General features: G+C 38.8%; 1 protein-coding gene across 16 annotated transcripts in view; it reads right to left on the bottom strand.

The window, feature by feature from the left end:
• The window catches only part of Sp100 (SP100 nuclear antigen), a 91,150-nt gene that overhangs the window by 16,589 nt on the left and 55,954 nt on the right, over positions 1–18,607 (bottom strand). For 8 of the 16 annotated variants that reach the window (XR_007107749.1, XM_047545398.1, XM_047545399.1 and 5 more), the window contains 4 exons: positions 18,015–18,131; positions 17,024–17,077; positions 3,706–3,744; positions 3,154–3,228 (listed from right to left, as the gene is read on the bottom strand). Coding sequence is in view for 15 of the 16 variants with exons in the window: in XM_047545398.1 (XP_047401354.1) it covers positions 3,154–3,228; positions 3,706–3,744; positions 17,024–17,077; positions 18,015–18,131 (285 nt within the window). In the remaining variant the exon portion in view is untranslated. The remainder of the gene's footprint in view (positions 1–3,153; positions 3,229–3,705; positions 3,745–17,023; positions 17,078–18,014; positions 18,132–18,607) is intronic. The other 8 variants (XM_047545403.1, XM_047545408.1, XM_047545409.1 and 5 more) reach the window with 5 other exon arrangements.

The raw sequence follows: 18,607 nt of genomic DNA, 5'->3' as shown, positions 1-18,607 counted from the left end.
GAAGATAGCACAAAAAAATTGACCTAAAAGATATCTCAGAAGAATGTAGAATCTGATTTTATGTGTTGACCTGATGTGCAAAAAGAAAGAAAGAAAGAAAGATTGAGTCACTCCACATGCATGTTTAGGTCTGTATCATTCAGATGCATGTGGCTGTTAAAGTCAGGGACACGAGTGACTGCTCGCACTTCCTCAAAGCCTGTGCCTGTGATTCTCTGTCCTTGGCTGTCATTGTGGGGTGCTGATTTGGGTACTATAGACCTTGGAGAAAACCTCCTTCATACACAATCATAAATATTCTTTCCTATGAGCAGATTGTGACCAGATTAGGCTGGGAAGAGGTCTTTCCTTCAATCTTGTACAAGGAAGCCTTGGGGTGGATGTTATTTTTATTTTCTGAGCCTTTGTCATAAGAGTTATCCAGAGGGTTTGTTTTTTCAAACCTCATCAAGATAAAAATGGCCTCAGATGACATTTATTTATAACTCACATCCCAAAATCAAGTTTGTCTTACCTCACAAGGCATCACCCTTAGGAAGTTAATTAAGATATTATAGAAAAATACTGAGTGAGAGATCAGTAACCTTGCATGAAAGAATAACCAACTTGGCTGTTGATACTAAAGGTTTTTAAGAAGAACAAATAAAATGGGAAAATTGGGGTCCTCAAGGAGGTAGATGAACCTTTTTTAACACTCCTTGATGGTGCCTCAGAGCCAATCACTCTCATTTGATCAGTTTCAAAGAATATGATTGGGCCAAATATGATAGTTCCTGTGGTGGCCAGAGGTGAAAGGTCTTCCACATAGGTGTGGTTCTCTGTGGGACTCTCTCCCTGTCACTCATGATGCTGAAGGAACACCCAGTTCTTCCTCTCTGTTTCTCCACCCCTGGTTCCATGAGATGACACCTGATCTCTGTCTGCTCTCTCCTTTCCCGTCAGGTGACCAAACTGGAGCTCCAGCCTTGACTGCAAACTGGATCTTTCCAGCAACAGCAATTATTAGCCTGCATGTATTTTCTTCCTCTTAGTCTCTCTTTGTTTAAATCCTGGGGCTAGTGGGTTGGCTAATCTCTAAGTCAAAACCTATCAAGGGCAAACAACTTTCAGGGCAGGGAAACAAAAGATTATTGTGCTCCCTCTTAGTTTTTGGCATGGAGGGATGTGGACAGAAGACCAGATCATATGTGATAAAGTACTGCTGAACTTGACCTGACAATGGACCTTTATGTGTTAACTTGCTCTAGTACCTTCTTACTATCTTATCGTCAGGAAGGAAAACACCTGGACAAAGTAGGATTTAAATGTTCTTCTGTCTCCCAGTCATAATAACCATTTTATTATTACCATAACTACTACCAGTACTACTACTACTATTGTTAAAACTCTATGTCAACTTTTAAAAATAACAATGGAAATGACAGGAAAAAACTATAAGTTATTAAAATAATTTTGTTGATAGGTGGAACTAATCATTCTGAGCAGATGTTAGGATGTTTCGGTTACTCTGGTTTTCTCTGAGTTCTAACAGTTGTCTCAGGATCCAGAAAAGGTGCAGTGAGAACCCAGCACTCCTAAATCCTAGAGCAGAGTGCTAGTCTAGCCCCGTTTCACAGCCTGGTTCTGCCAGCATCAGCTTCCCCACCCCCAGGTCTTATGTAAGAGCCTACATTTCTTTGGAGAGAACTGTCAGACATCTCCTTCAAGTCAAGTGAGAAGTCTTTAAGACATTACTGCACCTGGCCAAGGGGATGTCAGGGAAGTAGACATGATCGGACTCACTCCTAAGAATTGTGAGGGTGAAAGTTATGGCTAGAGGAGTCAGTAGTGGCTGAGGACTGGGCTGAGGGTCTACAAAGGAATCAGGGAAGAAATGTGATTCCTATGACCTGATGGAGACCCTGTAGATGGGAGCAGGACTAGAGAGTTTTGAGAAGTACTCTGCCCAAAGTAACTGCAGCAGGGGTGTGGACCTTCTAGAAGGACCATTCAACACCTTAATTTCAAAGCAAGTTGGTCATGATCAAGCAGGGACAGGCAGTAAAAACACTGCTTTTGTTATACTAGTGAGAAATTTGTAGCCATCTATGTATTTATATTTATAAACATGTATCCATATGTTTTTACATACATATATCTATTTGTATACATATTTTATATATAAATACACACACACACACACACACACACACACACACACACACATAACATATACATATCCAAAGAAAGGTATTTTTAGACTGACTGAATCACAATGGAGTGACCTAGAAGTCAGACAGATAAATGTCTGTCTTCTTTGTTTCTTTCATTATCCCTTTGCTGCAGCTTTCTCTTGGCTGAAAGAGAAGCTCAGTTGAGTTGTAGAATCATCAGCAATCAATGCACAGGGAGAAAGGGGGTTTTGCATCTTGGAACCTCTACGGATGGGGTGGGACTGGAAAGACTGAGGATCTGCTTCAGTAGAAACAGATGTGAAGATCTGCAGGTCAGGATGATGAGTTGCTGTTTCCACCCTTCCAGCCAGCAACCTTGGGGAACCGTGGAAGACACTCCACAGGGGCTCCATGTTCCCTCTGCCCGAGAGGCAGCTGTCCATGGTGCTTGTTGGGGTGGTGGGAGATTCACAAGTGAAGCCACATATGAACTTGGAACTTGGATGAGCCTTGGAGGGCAGCCAGTGACTCCTGTTATTAGGAGTAAACTCAGGCAGAGGGGTGAAGTGACAGAACCAAGTCTACACAATTACCACAGGGTGTCAGGGAAGTGGGGAATGGCTACATCACTTGTGAGTTACAGTGTGTGTGTATATGTATGCGCGTGTGTGTGTGTGTGTGTGTGTGCGTGTGTGTGTGTGTGTGTGTGTGTGTGTGTGATGGCTATTTTGAGCCTCTGAGGTTATCAGCTCAGCAAAGTTATCAGCCCGGTGAGAAGCCTGGGGCTTGGGGGAGGGGTGGCAGATTCAACACTAGGGTTTTGTTCGTAGTGCTAGATCTTTCCTTCTCTGACACATTTTGGAAATTGATAGTATCTTATCCATTTCTTAATAGCACATCAACATAAAGCAGTGAGTGAAAGAAAGAGGTTTGCTACTAAAGAACAAAATAAAGCATGAAAATTTAAATGTTTCTTGAAAATGTTTTCTTTTTTTCTTACCTTTTGGCCAACCACTTTTCCTTAGAGGGGCCTTCCTCTGAGTTGAGAGGAATCTAGGTATCTCTCTGTTTCTTCCTGAGAAAAAAGAAAAATGTAACAACAGATACTGTCAAAAAGTTGCATAATAGTGTTTTTCAAAAATTCTACTTTAGGGTAACTTTTCAAGTACCTAATAAATACTTAATGAAGGATACATAGTCCATAGCCTTGCAATCACTAAGCCTGTAACAGTGACCTAGGTTCATCCTAGACTCCTTTTTCTTTACCTTGACATTTATCCTAATTAATTTATTCCCACATTAATTTAAAAAATGACAGAATTTCATTTATATACCAAAGAACACTGTGAGAATAATAATAATAATAATAATATCTAACATTAAGGGATAATTATAATGCTAGATCTTAATACAAGATCTTTATTTTTATTTATATGTTTATTGCTTGGTGCCAGGGATTGAACCCACTGAGCCATATCCCCAGCCCTATTAATTTTTTTTTGACAAATAAACACTAAGTTGCTTAGGGTCTTGCTGTATTGCTGAGGCTGACCTTGAACTTGGGATCCTCCTGCCTCAGTCTCCTGAGCCACTGGGATTACAGGTGGGCACAACCAAGAAAGAGAGAGAGAGAGAGAGAGAGAGAAATTTTTTAACCCCCATTACCAATAAAGAAACTTAAGCATACAAAAATTTAAAAACAAAGTGAAACATTGTAGATTTCCTTCGATTGAGAGGCAGATCAATGGTAGCAACACAAGAATCTGGGTTGTCCAGACCCAGAGAAAGGAGGGTGAGCTACACATATGAGACACTGGCCATCATCTTAGCCCTGGATGAAGGATTTGGGCTGAAAACAAAATGAAAGTCAACAAAGACCTTATTTACATGGGTTTGGGCAAATAGTAAGCATCTAAGAAACTAATTAGAAGGACATCACCCCAGAGGAATTGTAGAGATAAATGTTAAAGTACTAGAAACCCTAAGGTTAAAGACAGCAAAAAAGGGTTCACTGAAACCCTGTCTCAGGGAAACAGACTTTTGGATTCAGTAGTTATTGGGGTGTGCGTGGAAAGACAGGTGTGTGCAGGCACATCTCATGGTGCCACGATCCCTCTTCCTCTCTCCTGGTTCAGCTTGTGAACCTTAGGTGAACATAGACTTTCTCTCTCTCTCTCTCTCTCTCTCTCTCTCTCTCTCTCTCCCTCTTTTATCTGTGTCTTTCTCTAGTACTGCTGTTCTCACCTTTCACCAAAATATGTTGAGGTCAAACATATTAAAGACATACAAGTTGTCTGGTTCAGTTGACCCCAGGTCTCCTTATTAAGAGATTTAGGGTTTAAGACCTGCCAATCCCATAGAGCACCTAGACTTTCCTTTATAGTTGTTCCTACTACATTTTCTTGCTCAAATGCAATTAAGTACATAGTGCCATTGATTGACACCCTACACTTGCTATAGACGTGAGCTAAGTGCTCCCCTCTCCTCAAGTGAAAAGGCTTTATCTTCAAGGTAATTAGCCTGCATCTCCAGGAATTTGGAGGAGCAGAAATATTTACAGACTCAACCCTGGGACATCTACAGGGAGACCATGCTAGGAGCCAGCCACAGGCCCACTGAGAGCAGAGCTGTGAAGAAGCACAGTTCTTATGGGCCTCCCTGGGGAAAGGAGAAGTTCAGTTAGTTCTTCTCGAAAGATTCTCTGTCCAGGAAGATCACTTTGATGGTGACCCCAGCGGGGCTGTGAATCTCCACAGCCAGTTGAAGTTTCTGCATTAAGGGAACTTCAATTGAAAGCTTTCCTCTAAATTGGATCTCTAAAGAACTAAAAATGAATGTGGCTCATTCATCTACCACGTCTGGGAGACATCACGGATCTATCAAAAAAGGGGCCATAGAAACCAGTAGAAGCTCAAAGGAAAAATCTTAGACTTGGATAAGTATAAATTTGGATATGATGAACATGATAAAGATAGGGATGGAGATGAAAATAATAGAGATATTAGAAGTAATGGAAAGAAAACAAGTATATCCAAAGATGCTTTAACTCTAGAGAAAAAAAGCCCTGCCACCACCACCATATAAATACACTAGAAGTTATTTTATCTGATGCAAATAATGAGCAAAAAAAAAAATGAAGCATGAGAAAGAAACATAAATTGGATGAGGGAGGGAAGGAGAAAGGAAGAGACAAGAAAAGGAGGAATGTCCTAGAAACAAAGAGCTATATACTATGCTGCAGAGAATAGAGCATCACACATCTTCTTCCTCCAACACCCACGCACAACATGGTGTGTGCTCTGAGTCTGGTTTAAGTAACTGTTTCCCAGGCTTAGATTCAATATGGTTCCAGGGCTCTAGTTTCTGCTTCATTGATTTCAGTTCCCACTGTCTGTTCCTTCTTCCTCCACCATGGGCTGCATCCACTAGTTACTATACACCTTCTAACACTTTCTCCTCTCCTCTCATTTCCTAATCAGGGATGGCACATCTCCGGCCATGTAATTATGTGCTGCAACCCAGGTTCCAGCTCACACTCATGCCAAAGTTCTCAGAGGCCGAGAAGCCTTAATTCTAACCAATGGAGAGTCTGTTTTCCTCATTTGAAGGAACTGGTGACTTTGGATGCAAACATGAAGGGTAGGTAGGCAGGTTGCTACTTGTCACCTACAATCGTTCTCTTTCTTCCAAAAGAAGAGAGTTATGGCTGCACTCGTGGCTGCCTGGTAAGAGATTACATTCTCAACCTCACTTTCAGCAAGCTCTGGCCATGTGACCAAGTTTTGGCTGATGGGATTTGAGTAGAAGACTTCTTTCCAAGAAACAAGTGGAGATTCTCCTGTTCCGTTCTCTCATTCCCACTGGGGACAGCAACAACTAGGTCAGCCTTGTTGGACCCAGGAATGGTAACCACATGTCAAGAAGGGCAGATTCTTCCTACCACCCACCCCTGAACTGTTAGATGAAAGAGATACACATTGTTTGGCTTAAGCCTGCATTTGGGGATCTCCTTGTTGCATTGACAGCCTGTATTATAAATAACCCAACAGTTATACGGTTGTCATGGCTCAGAGGAGACTTAGGGGCTGCAGCAAAGGTGGTAACTGGAAGAAAGATCAGGGCTACCGCAAGTTCAAAGGAGTGAATGCTAACATGTCTTCTTAGCTTTTTGGAGATGGTTTACTGTATGATATCGCCTTTGCCCTTCAAACAGAAAAAAGAGAAAACAATCCTTCAGAGCTATAAACAGAGCTTTACAAGTTTTATATGTCAGTAACTTTCAAGTATTTTACTTTTAGTCTTCATTCCACTAAGCTTTTGTGAGGCTAAATTCCCAGCTACAAATACCCCAACTTGGTTGTTATCCCACAGACAAAATTACCACAATGATTTACTCTTTTTAAAAAAAAACATACTCACATGAGGCTTTAACACTCATCATAAAGAAAAATTTTGCAAGTTGCTAAACACCATGCAGAAGCTGACAACAGAAGGGGAATATCAAACAACTACACATGAGATTTCAGACAATGCCAGCACACTTACTGGAATTGAAAATCCAGAGTTATAATTCATGTTTAGAGCATGCAGAAATTAAGAAATAAGCAGAATAAAAAAACCCATCAGAGCAATGAAGTCAACTTTAGGAGGAAAATAAAGGAGAAGGGACAATTCAGAAATTAAAAAGGACCAAGCTTATAGAATTTAGAAAAGGAAACAAGGATGTTTAATAAAAATTAAAAAAAATTAGTGAAAAGAAAAGAGTAAGTGGAAGACCATAAAGAAATCAATGGCATTTCTGAAGGAAAAAAAATAATAGGATAAATACTTGATGACTGTCAAGAAAAAGGTATGTGAAGTCATAGCATCACATGGAATGTATGTATCACAAGCACATGTATTTTCAACTTGTAGCAGAGATGTGCTACAGACAGTCAATGCTGAGACATATTCCAGAAAATTGATCACACTTCAATGTTTCAGGAAGAACTGAATGAGCAACCTAGACAAAAAGATCAAGGGAGGGGATCTTATCAACTACAGAATTTTCCACAGTAACACTTAATGCCATAGAAAAGTGGACAAAAATCGACAAGATATTTCTAGAAATAATGGGCAAATTGTTTTCCATGTATAATTAGCATAGATAACTAATTTCAAACCAGTGAATCCTGGGAATGTTGTTCCTTGATCCATTTTTGAGAAAATCACATAGATCAGTAAAGCAAGGCAGCACTGGAAGAACGTTGGCAAAGGGACTAAAATATAAGGAGTGGGGTGATGGCCTAGAATGTTTTCATCTGATGAAATAGAAATGTAATAATAATAATAATAACACCAGCAAACAATGTGAGCAGGGGAAATGGGCGGTGGAGCAAGTTTCTTATTTACAGCTAGGAGTCAAAGGGTATTATCTGGACAAACCCAGGAGTAACCGTGAAGCATTTTTAACAGCTGAAAGGCAATAATTATGGTCTAGAATTGAATGGGTGAGGAGAAGAGATGAACCACATGCTGATTTTACAGATCTGGGTGGGAAACTAATGGGTACCATGTAGAAGACAGAACTAAGCATATCATAAAAAGGCAGATCTAAGAGTAGAGACAAGAGCAGAAACACAATCCTTCGATATCAAATGTATGTGCTCCTACCAGAGCAAGTAGAGGAAACATAGGGGCTCAACCATCATCCCTTTCTAGGCAAAGATCTGAAAGTGGCTCACATTCCTTCTTTTCCTGTACCACTGGCCAGAACTTAGCCACAAGGCCAGAGGTGACTGTAAGAAAAGCAACAAAGTAGAGTCTCTGCTCAGTGACCAAGTGTCAAGTGGAACAAAAAGGCAAACCTTCTTAAGTATCTGAGTAGACGCCATACCCACACACAGTGCATAGAGACAGAATGCAGAGTGCTGACGCTTCAAAAATCCCAAAGCACATCTATGAACACACGACCAGTGTGACTCCACATCATGTACAACCACAAGAGTGGAAGCTCTACTCCATGCATGTATGACATGTCAGAATGCATCCTACTGCCATGTATTACTAAAAAGAACAAAACAACAACAACAACAAGTCCTGAACCCTAGAATTCATATTATAAATCAATGGGACCAACACAAGATCAAGTATCTTGGTGTTGATAAGAGCAAATGTGCTTAACTCATTTTAAAAAGAAAATTTCAGTTTGAATTACAAAGTTAAAACCAACCTTTCACTAAATACAAGAGACTCACTTAAACATATATTTAAAAACAATGAAAATAAATATGCAGGCAACAATCTCCACAAGAAATCGGGCTTATGGCTCAAAGAAAGTGTAATTCAGGCCAAAAAGTGTTTAGCAAGGAGAAATCATAGGCGGCACAAAAAGAAACAGAAATATACTATTAGAAGGCTTCGATTTTGTTTCCTTCAGCCCATAAGACATCACTGGATAAGACAGAGAAGACTATGAAAGACCCAAGTCACACATTTAACAAGGCAGATGTGATCCCTACACAAGGAACTCTATAGCCAGAAAATAGAACACATGCACTTTCTTCCCCTCCTCTTAAATGTCTCCTGAGACAAATCCAAACTCTAGAATGTCTAGAAAATAATAATATTGGAGACACTACCTTTAAGAACCTATTGAAGATTGTTAATAGAGTGCCTTAAATAATTAGTGATAAAAATGACAGCCATTGAATTAAGCACTTGCCTCTGAAAGGTTAGAAAATATACAAGACATTAGACGATATAATTATATACTCAGAAACCTCCAAAGAAGCAATTAATAATATAACAAGAAGAAAAATCAGAAGATTTCAAATTTATGAATAGCTTTCATATATAGGAGTGGTGACCAGTTAAAAGATATAGTGGAAGTGAATGCTGCTGCATTTATAGCAGCAGCAACAAACCTCAGACTAGACGGAAAGACTGCACCATGCATAGGAAGCACCGCTGAAGGCGGGAAGGGACTGAGCAGGTGGGCCACCTTGCTGTGATCTTGGTGAGTAGTCTCAGCATCACAAGGACACTGAGATGACCTGTGAGATCTACAGAACCCTGACAAACCACTTCCCCCAGCTCCTGTCTCTCCAGCCGGTGGCCTCCAATGTCATTCTGTAAAGGACTGGGTGGAGTCCTGTCTTAGGTCTTTGCAGTGAATGATTCTCTGCCTCGCTCCATGGCTCAGTCCCTCACCTCATTAAGATCTCATACATAGTCTGGTATGAGGTCCTCCTTATCCACCATGCCTAAAACGAAATGTTTTTATCACTCTATGCCTGCATTCCTCTTTTCCTTTATAGTATTGTCATTGTGTAAAATATTATGTGTTGGGTTAGGAATGTGGCTCAGTGGTAGAGGGCCTGCCTAGCATGCCGTAGGCTCTCGGTTTGATCCCCAGCACTACAAAAATATAAAATATTACATATTTATATGTGTATTTTCTACATATCTACAATTGGATGTAAGGTTGATGAGATTTTTGTTCATAGCTTTATCTCCATTGAGCATCTTTGGAATATTTGTTGAATGAATAAATGAAGGTTCTAAAAAGGAAACGATAAATAGTGAGATTGCTCATGTTCATGAATAAGAAGACTCAATACTTTAGAAACATCGATTCTCCATTCCATGTGATTTTGATAAAAATTAAACAGGGCTTTTAAGGATCAGCAAAATGATATTAAAACTCATGAGGAAAGAGAAAGTGGCCATAAGAGTCAAAACAGTTTTGAAAAAGAAAACAGTTGGAGAATACTAAGATATTAAATATAATTAGAGTCCTTAATAGAGTATGATATGTATTGATACAGAATAGAGTAATGGATCAGGTTTGAAAGCCCAAAAAACAAATCTGTCTGTCTATCTATCTATCTATCTATCTATCTTCTACCACTGAGCTACAACCCAAGCTCAATACCTATATGGCTGCTTGATGTAGGCCATGTGTGATGCTACATACCATTGAAGAAGCTGGGACAATTGGTTGCCCATGTTGGGAAAAAATTAGGCCCCTACCTTATGTCACACTAAAAAGAAATCAATTCCAAAAGGACTAAATATCTAAGTGAGAAAATAAATAAGCATGTCTTAGTCTAGTATTCTCGAAAGCAGATCTTGTTTGGTAAGTTGACTTTTGAAATAATCCCAAGGAGCAGGAGGGAGGAACAAGGAAGTAGAAAGCGAAGGAAAGCCAATTTGTTTGGTCACCCATGTGGCCGACTTATCCTCAGTCTTGCTGGGAACCTTCTGAGAACTGCAAATAATGACTCTCAGAGGAGCTGGGGATGTAGCTCCACAGTAGAGCACTTGCCTAACATGCAAGAAGAAAAATAAAGAATGACCTTCACACTGTCCGTCTTGGGTCTGACTTTATTGATCAAGACGCCCAGTAAAGTAGGAAAGGCAAAAAGTTCTTGGGAACAACACTTAGACCATGATTTCTTAAACAAGATTGGAAAGCATAATCATAAAGGATAATATAGACAGATAAACACAAAGAAATCATCCTCTGTACATCAAAAGCATGATAAATGAGGTGAAAGACAGAAAAAAGAGATATGTAAAATAGCCTGGGGGAGTTTTAAGAAATGAAGATCAGGCAAGGTCTCTCCGAGGAGGAGACTCTTGAGGTAAAACATGAATAAGGAGCCAACTGCCCCAGGGAAGAGCATTTTATTTATCAACAGAGGCTTTGAGGCAGAAAATTGCTTGGTGTATTAAAGGAAGGCCAGAGTGGTAAATGGGGGGGGGGTGATAAAGATAAGATTTATAAGGTGATCAGGGCAGCTTATGTAATGGCAGGGAATTTAAACTTTTTTCTTGATTCAGCTGGAAACCATTGAGGCACTTGGGTGGCAGGTTGTTGAGTGAATTATACATAGGTAAGAAGAGGAGCGGGCTACTGGTGAGGAGGACTCTAGTTTTCCACATGCGAGATAATGGCACTTAACCTGGGGGAGTGGCAAGGAGATAAAGAGTGAGAAAACGTGAACTATACTTTTGAAACTTGATGAGGGATTGAATGTGGAGGCTTAGGAAAAGGGGGAAAGCAGCATGTGCCCTACATTTTTTTGGCTCCAGCAACTGAAGATATGTACCATTTAGTGAGATGAGGATAACTGGATGGCGGATGATAGGTTTGCAAGTAAAAATCAGGAAGTCTGTTTAGCATGCAAAATTTGAGACACCTGTAAAATTCAAGTGGATATTTGGAGTAAGAAGTTGAATTTATGACTTGGAAGTTCAAAATAAAAAGGGGGAAAATATAATTGGCAGTCCTTAACATGAAATTTAAAGAACAAGATGATTATAATGGAGAGAGTATTGTAGAGATGGGAAAGAACCTGGGTCTTTCTATCACGTAGACATCAGCAAGTCGAGAAGGGACCACCACCAATACTACCATTTAACATCATCATCAACACAACCAACAAACGGCCAGAGAGGACTATTAGACAGTAAGAGATTTTGGGTCCCAGAGGATGAAAGAAGAAAGTGCATTTTTACCCACACGACTGGAAGGGGCTATGTTCCCCAGTCACCTGATCATGGTGATGCCAAGGCCTGCCAGGTGTTAGAAGGCAAAAGGCAGCCAACAACCCCAGCCCTTAGGACCATGATCAGGTAACCACCACAGGCCACCCTCAGACAAGCCACACCAGCTTCATCCTCTTGACTGGAGAACCAGCTTTCTGAGGCCCCAAGCTCCTGGAAGAAGGTCTGTCACCCCTCACACTATTACCCTCCACATCTGCTGCCTTCCTTCTGCCTCACTTGTGAGACCAAGTAGGGTCATTCACCTATGGCCATTCTGTACATTCATCCTTGGAAGAAGCCCACTGAGAATATGCAGTCTAGACGCAACCTCACTCCACAATGAGATCTGCAGAGATCTCATTAGATTGCAGCATTGATTTCTACATCATTATCTATGACAGAGAATGTAGATAATGATGTAGAAAATGGATAACAATAGAGAAATAGATAATGTGGTGAAAAATCACCAGTCTTCTAGTGCGTAGTTTCCTGACACTTCTGATACATCTTTTTATATTTTCGTTTGTTTTTAAGCGTGTATTTTGTACAATCATATATTTGGATTAAACTTCCACAAACTGGTAGAATTAATTTATTCATGAAAATATTTCATCCAATAGCTATTTATTGGGCACTTATAGCAAATTAACTCCAGGAGCTGAGGATAAAGTTGTGAACAACAGAAGGTTCTTACTACATGGAGTTTACATTCTGGTGGGGAGACAAATAATGAAGAAATAAATACATAAGATGACAGAGTGCTATAATGAAAAATAAATCCATATGAAGGGATCAGAGAGTGGTGGATGAGGCTGTGTGTGTGTGTGTGTGTGTGTGTGTGTGTGTGCACACACACTGATTTATATAGGAGGACTGGAGAAGAATCTCTAATAAGTTAACTTTTGAGCAGAGATTTGAAGGAGGTGAGAGAGCAATAGATCCTGTCCTGCATTGGTCAAGATGCCCAGATCATGCCCCTAGGAAAACCATTATAGACTCTGAGTTTACCACCTTATCCTGTGGAAGTAAAGGTCACTGTGAGTGACCAGTGAGATGCTAACCAGTCTTCAGTGTGAACATAAGCTTGAACAAAGGCTTCTGAAGTCTTGGCCTCTCCGCTGAAGACTTTCAAACCTGTTTGGGGAATGGCTTGGTCCTCCCAATTTGGCTCTTCCTTCAGTATCACCAAATTATCTGTCTTACACCAGTAACGATGGGCAATTTTGAAGACCATCTTCACCCCAAAACAGGTACTTTAAATGGAGACTGAGTTTGGCAATCTTTGGAATATACGTGGTCTGATTTGCCAGGAAAGGAAAGTTGTGGAAGTGTCGAGAATGTGAAATGGGAACAGGACAATAAAGAGGGAGGTGTAACAAGGCCCATAGGAAACTACATTTTGAAAGTTCATCAGTATTTGGAGAAAAAAGAAAGGGTAGAAAGTATTTTAATGATGCCAGAAATAATAATTAGCCTATAAATATCTGTGATGATTATAAAATATTATATGATATAGTATTAAAAACATAATAATCATCCTCCCACTTGAATACTGAAATAGTTTTTCACATTTTGTTTTTAGATGAAGACAAGAAAGGAAATGTAAAAATAAAAAGATAAGGGGTCTCAGGCTGGTCCAGATTCAAGCAACAAGAATGGGGGCCATAGTATAAAAATCTACCTACATCCTTAACTCCTATTTTTAGATGAAATCCTTTTCAGGCCTTTCTCTATTTCTGCCAATAAAATTGAGCCCTATGGATCTGCTTTTCTTATAAGACTAACAAATTTCTAGAGACTGATTTTTAAGTCCACGTAACAAATAAAAAGAATTCCAGAAAGAGATGAAAGAAAATCTCTCAACACAGTTGTAGAAGGAGAGAGAACATTCTGCACCATAAAACTAATCGGATCTGATTCGAGGAAGTTTGGGAGAAGTTTTGTAAGAGTCTTCTTCCCTGGTAAAATATAGGAACATGTGTCTACTTATTATTATCAGGCTGGGGCAGTAGCTCAGTGGTAGAGCACTTGCTTCAAACGTGTGAGGCACTGGGTTCAATCCTCAGCACCACATAAAAATAAATAAATAAATAATTATTATAAGTTCATTCTGTCCTCTGTTAATATAAATTTGTCATCAAAAGAGTTATTTGAATGTGTACAGTGATGTTCTTCCAAGTTAGAATTATTGACATTTCTGATGAAACCAATTTCCAAAGGAATCTGTAATTCTGATCCATCATGTTACCTGATAGTTTGGAATCGTACTATTGTAAGTTACATCTGGATCCCTAAACTGCATAAATATTGTAAGATTTTATATCAAGTCAGGGACTTTCTGATTCCCTCACATGTGAGTAGGTAATAAAATGACTGGATTTTCTATTTAAATTAAGATTTTGATAGTCTTGTCTTTTTTAACTTCATTTTGGTTATTATACAGATGGAAAAATATATGTGTGGTAACATTTATATAATATACACAAAAGAGCAGGAGTTATTTTAAGAAACTTCTTATTGGAAGAATATTAAGTAAATATGAATAAATGGGGAAAAGTATGTATCATTCCCAAGTTAATCTGCATTTCTAAGGTCAATGCATTTCTAATTAGAGGTTCTGGTGGATTTGTGAAGGGGTGGGGGAAGATTTCTTGAAGTTAATCTAAAATTCACCTCCAGTAAGACATCAGGACGATTCTGAGTTCCTCTTTCTCTTCTCTAGTGCCTTCTGTTACAAAAGAAAAACTAATATATGAATTGTTAAAGGCACTGTGTGGTCTAAGCAGCAACTTAGATCACAATGCAATAGTGTAGGCAGTATTATTTAAATTCCCAGCTCACAGATACACAAAGAGGTGAATCCCATGTGGACTATAGATAAGACGAAAAATGATCAAGTGTTTCACAAATATAGAACAGAATTTTTTAAATCTTGAGGTAAAAGTGGCTATTGTAAATATGAAACTATTGTATGTATGAAACTCAGAAACCAGAGAAAAAGGCTGATAAATTTGACTGCAAATTCTTAACCTTCTCTAGGATAAAAGATTTCATTAACATGCCTAAAAGAAAAACAATGAATTGTACAAACTATTAGTGACACACATGACAAAGATTTCGTGTCTATGACTTAGAAGCCTGTCCATGATCATTCAGCACTGGAAGAAAACAAACCAACAGCATCTACAGAAAAGAGATCTGGGAAGTGATCAAGAGCAAATAAAGTCCTGTTTAGGAAGTCGGTCCTAAGCCAACATGGTGGAGATCAGGGCCTACTTTTTCTCCTATTAGGTGCAGGTCTCAGTTCTAGTGCCTAAGTCTTTGATCCACTTTGGGTTGAGTTTTGTGCAGGATGAGAGATAGGAGTTTAATTTCATTCTGCTGCATATAGATTTTCTGTTTTCCCAGACCCATTTGTTGAAGAGGCTGTCTTTTCTCCAGTGTATGTTTATGGCATCTTTGTCTAGTATGAGATAACTGTATTTATGTGGGTTTGTCTGTCTTCTATTCTGTACCATTGGTCTACCTGTCTATTTTGGTGCCAATGCCATGTTGTTTTTGTTATGCTCTGTAGTATAGTTTAAGGTCTGGTAATGTGATGCCTCCTGCTTCACTATTCTTGTTAAGAATTGCTTTGGCTATTCTGGGTCTCTTATTTAATGGGATGGATTCAAATAAAAAGCTTCTTCTCAGCAAGGGAAACAATCAATAACATGAAGAGAAAGGCTACAGAATAGGAGAAAATCTTTACCACACACACCTCAGATAGAGCACTAATCTCCAGGATATATAAAGAACTCAAAATAAATAACCCAATTAAAATAAATGGGCTAAGAACCTGAACAGACACTTCACAGAAGAAGAAATATGAATGGTTAATAAATATATGAAAAAATGTTCAACATCTCTAGCAATTAGAGAAATGCAAATCAAAACGACTCTAAGATTTCATCTCACTCCAGTCAGAATGGCAACTATCAAAAATACAAGCAACAGTAAGTGTTGGCAAGGATGTGGGGAAAAAGGCACACTCATACATTGCTGGTGGGACTGCAAATTAGTGAAGCCACTCTGGAAAGCAGTATGGGGATTCCTTAGAAAACTTGGAATGGACCCACCATTTGACCCAGCTATCCCATTCCTCGGTTTATACCCAAAGGACTTAAAATCAGCATACTACAGTGAGGCAGTCACATCAATGTTTATAGCAGCTTAATTCAAAATAGTTAAGCTATGGAATCAACCTAGGTGCCCTTCAATAGATGAATAAAGAAAATGTGATATATATATATAATATATATATTATATATAGATTATATATAATATATAATTTATATCTATATTATATATTATATTTATATAATATATTTATATATTATATTTATATTATATATATTATATATATTTATATATATTTTATATATATTATATCTACATATATGTATATAAAATAGACACACACAATGGAATATTACTCAACCTTAAAGAAGAATGAAATTACAGCATTTTCAGGTAAGTGGATAGAGTTGGAGAATATCATGCTAAGTGAAATAAGCCAAACTCCAAACGCAAAGGCTGAATGTTTTCTCTGATATGAGCATGCTGATCCACAATGGGGTTGGGGAGCTAGGGGAAGAATGGAGGAACTCTGGATTGGGCAGAGGAGAGTGAGGGGAGGGGAGAGGGTGTGAGGGTGGGAAGAATGGTGGAATGAGACAGACATCATTACATGTATGTACACCATTACATATATGTAATCATACATATGTACATGTATGATTGCACAACTGGTGTGACTGCATTGTGTACAGTCAGAGGAATGAGAAGTTATGCTCCATTTGTGTACAATATGTCAAGTGCATTCATGTATAACTTATTAGAACAAATTAAAAAATAAAATAAATTTTAAAAAGAACAAATGAAAAATTCCAGCTATACTGAAGGTGGGAAAAGGCATGTTGAAGCAGCCCTGAAATGTGATTTTCATAGTTCAATTAAAGATGCTAAATCTGCTTATTGTCTAGCTATGATATTTTAGTTTAAAAAGCAAGAAAAGAATATGTTGAATTGCATCATTTAAACAAATAAAATATCCCAAAACATATTTATACATGCATAGAAATATTCTTGAAAGATATACATGAACATATTCAAGACACATTTAAAATTCAGAACAAAAAACGTGAAGATATGAACCTTTTTGAAAAATAGTTATTTTAAAAAGCATCCTTTTTTGTCTTATGAAAGGAATAAAAATGATGATAACAAACCTTAGCATTAAAAAAAAATAGTTCATTAGTAACATAAAAATCAAGTAAATGCTTATTTGTTCTTACTTCTTTCCCCACTGACTTTTCCCAAAGTAGAATTGTTTCCATCATCCACGGTATCTAGAAAGTGAAGATGGTGGTCAGAGAACTGTGATTTATAAATGAAGGTTAACATTTTTGGCAGTTGACCCTGCGTGGAAGACTGGGGTTGATAGTGATGTTCTGGACATCATTTCTCTTCTCATTCTAAGGAATGGAATGGAGATCTAAGGTCTTCCTCTAGTTCCCTGAGACTTGGAGAAAGCTCTTAATTACTATGTGTACCTGTTTCCTTATTTATGAAACAGGCATAGCAATGGTAATTCTGTTCAGTTTTTTAATTTTTTTTTGAAGATTAGATGATCTCATTGCCCAGTTAATTGAAAATAACTATATAAATCAACAGCATGTTGGAAGATGACTTTGAAACTAAACATTTTTAATTTAAGAATAGTTATGTGAGGTCTTTTTCCTGACAGGTAACAGGGTTATTTGTCTTCTTAGGCTCTCCTAAGGCTCTAGCAAAGCTATTCTATTATCTCCCAGATCTACCAGCAGAAGCACACTGTTTTCTTTGTTCTACAGGTAAGGGTGGAAGCCATATAAATCCAACACTTCAGTATTGATATAATATAGTAAATAATACACGGCCATTTTTACCAACGTACTTGTATTACACAAACCATGTGTAACCCATAGACCTCGTCCTGTTGAACATCCCTTTCTAATGCTCTCTTGCCTTTCTGCAGTTCCCAAAGGGTCAGGTCAAGCAGATGGAGAGAACAGGGTTCTGGCATGCTGGACCTGCTCCTTGTCACCATGCACTCACAGTCAAGTGCAGCAGGAAATGGGAAATCTGATTCTGGATTCCTGTAGCCTGGGGCCTGGGGCCCACCTCCTGTTGGTAAGCCAGAGTCTTCCTGATGTTCTCCTTGCACTTGATCCCCTACCACAGTACTGCCCAGCAGCTGTGGTATTTCGGAGCCACCTCCACCCTGAGACCCTTGAGCAGACTTGCCTCTTAGGTGAGACACTTGGCCATTTTCCATCATTGCTTCTTGGCCTCCTGGCACACATTTTGGGGAACACAGGACACAGGAACACTTCTTATCTCCAGTCCCTTGTGGCCCTGCTCCTAAATCATGATTAGTAAAATAATTTTCATCCATGCTCCTTCCCCTCCCCCAATTTTCTTTTCCCCCAACATTGGTGACTCCTCCTCCTGACTCCTACATCAAAGGATGACTTTACCTCTAAAATCTCTCTTGTCCTCAGTGCATATATATATATATATATATATATATATATATATATATATATACCTTTCACAGATGACCCCAAGAATTTCCTCTTGAAAGAAGGGATTAATCAATAGTGTGTTTTAGAAACAGAAAACACTGGAGGAGGGGAGACTGGTTTTAGGGCAAAAGATGATGTGTTCGGTTTTGGAAGCATCGAGTTTGGAGTGTAAAGGCCTTGAAGACATACAAGGGAAGACTAGAGCCTTCAGAACCTTGGACAGAGGACATTCTCCAACTCAGTTTGGAAGACAGTTTGGCTTGAGAAACCACAGGGGTGAATGGAATGCCTGAAGCAAGGCTTCTTATTATC

This window comes from Sciurus carolinensis, chromosome 3, assembly GCF_902686445.1.
Source record: "Sciurus carolinensis chromosome 3, mSciCar1.2, whole genome shotgun sequence".
Lineage (NCBI taxonomy): Eukaryota > Metazoa > Chordata > Mammalia > Rodentia > Sciuridae > Sciurus > Sciurus carolinensis.
The sequence above is the reverse complement of the archived record's forward strand: the minus strand, read 5'-3'. Positions and strand labels throughout refer to the sequence as shown.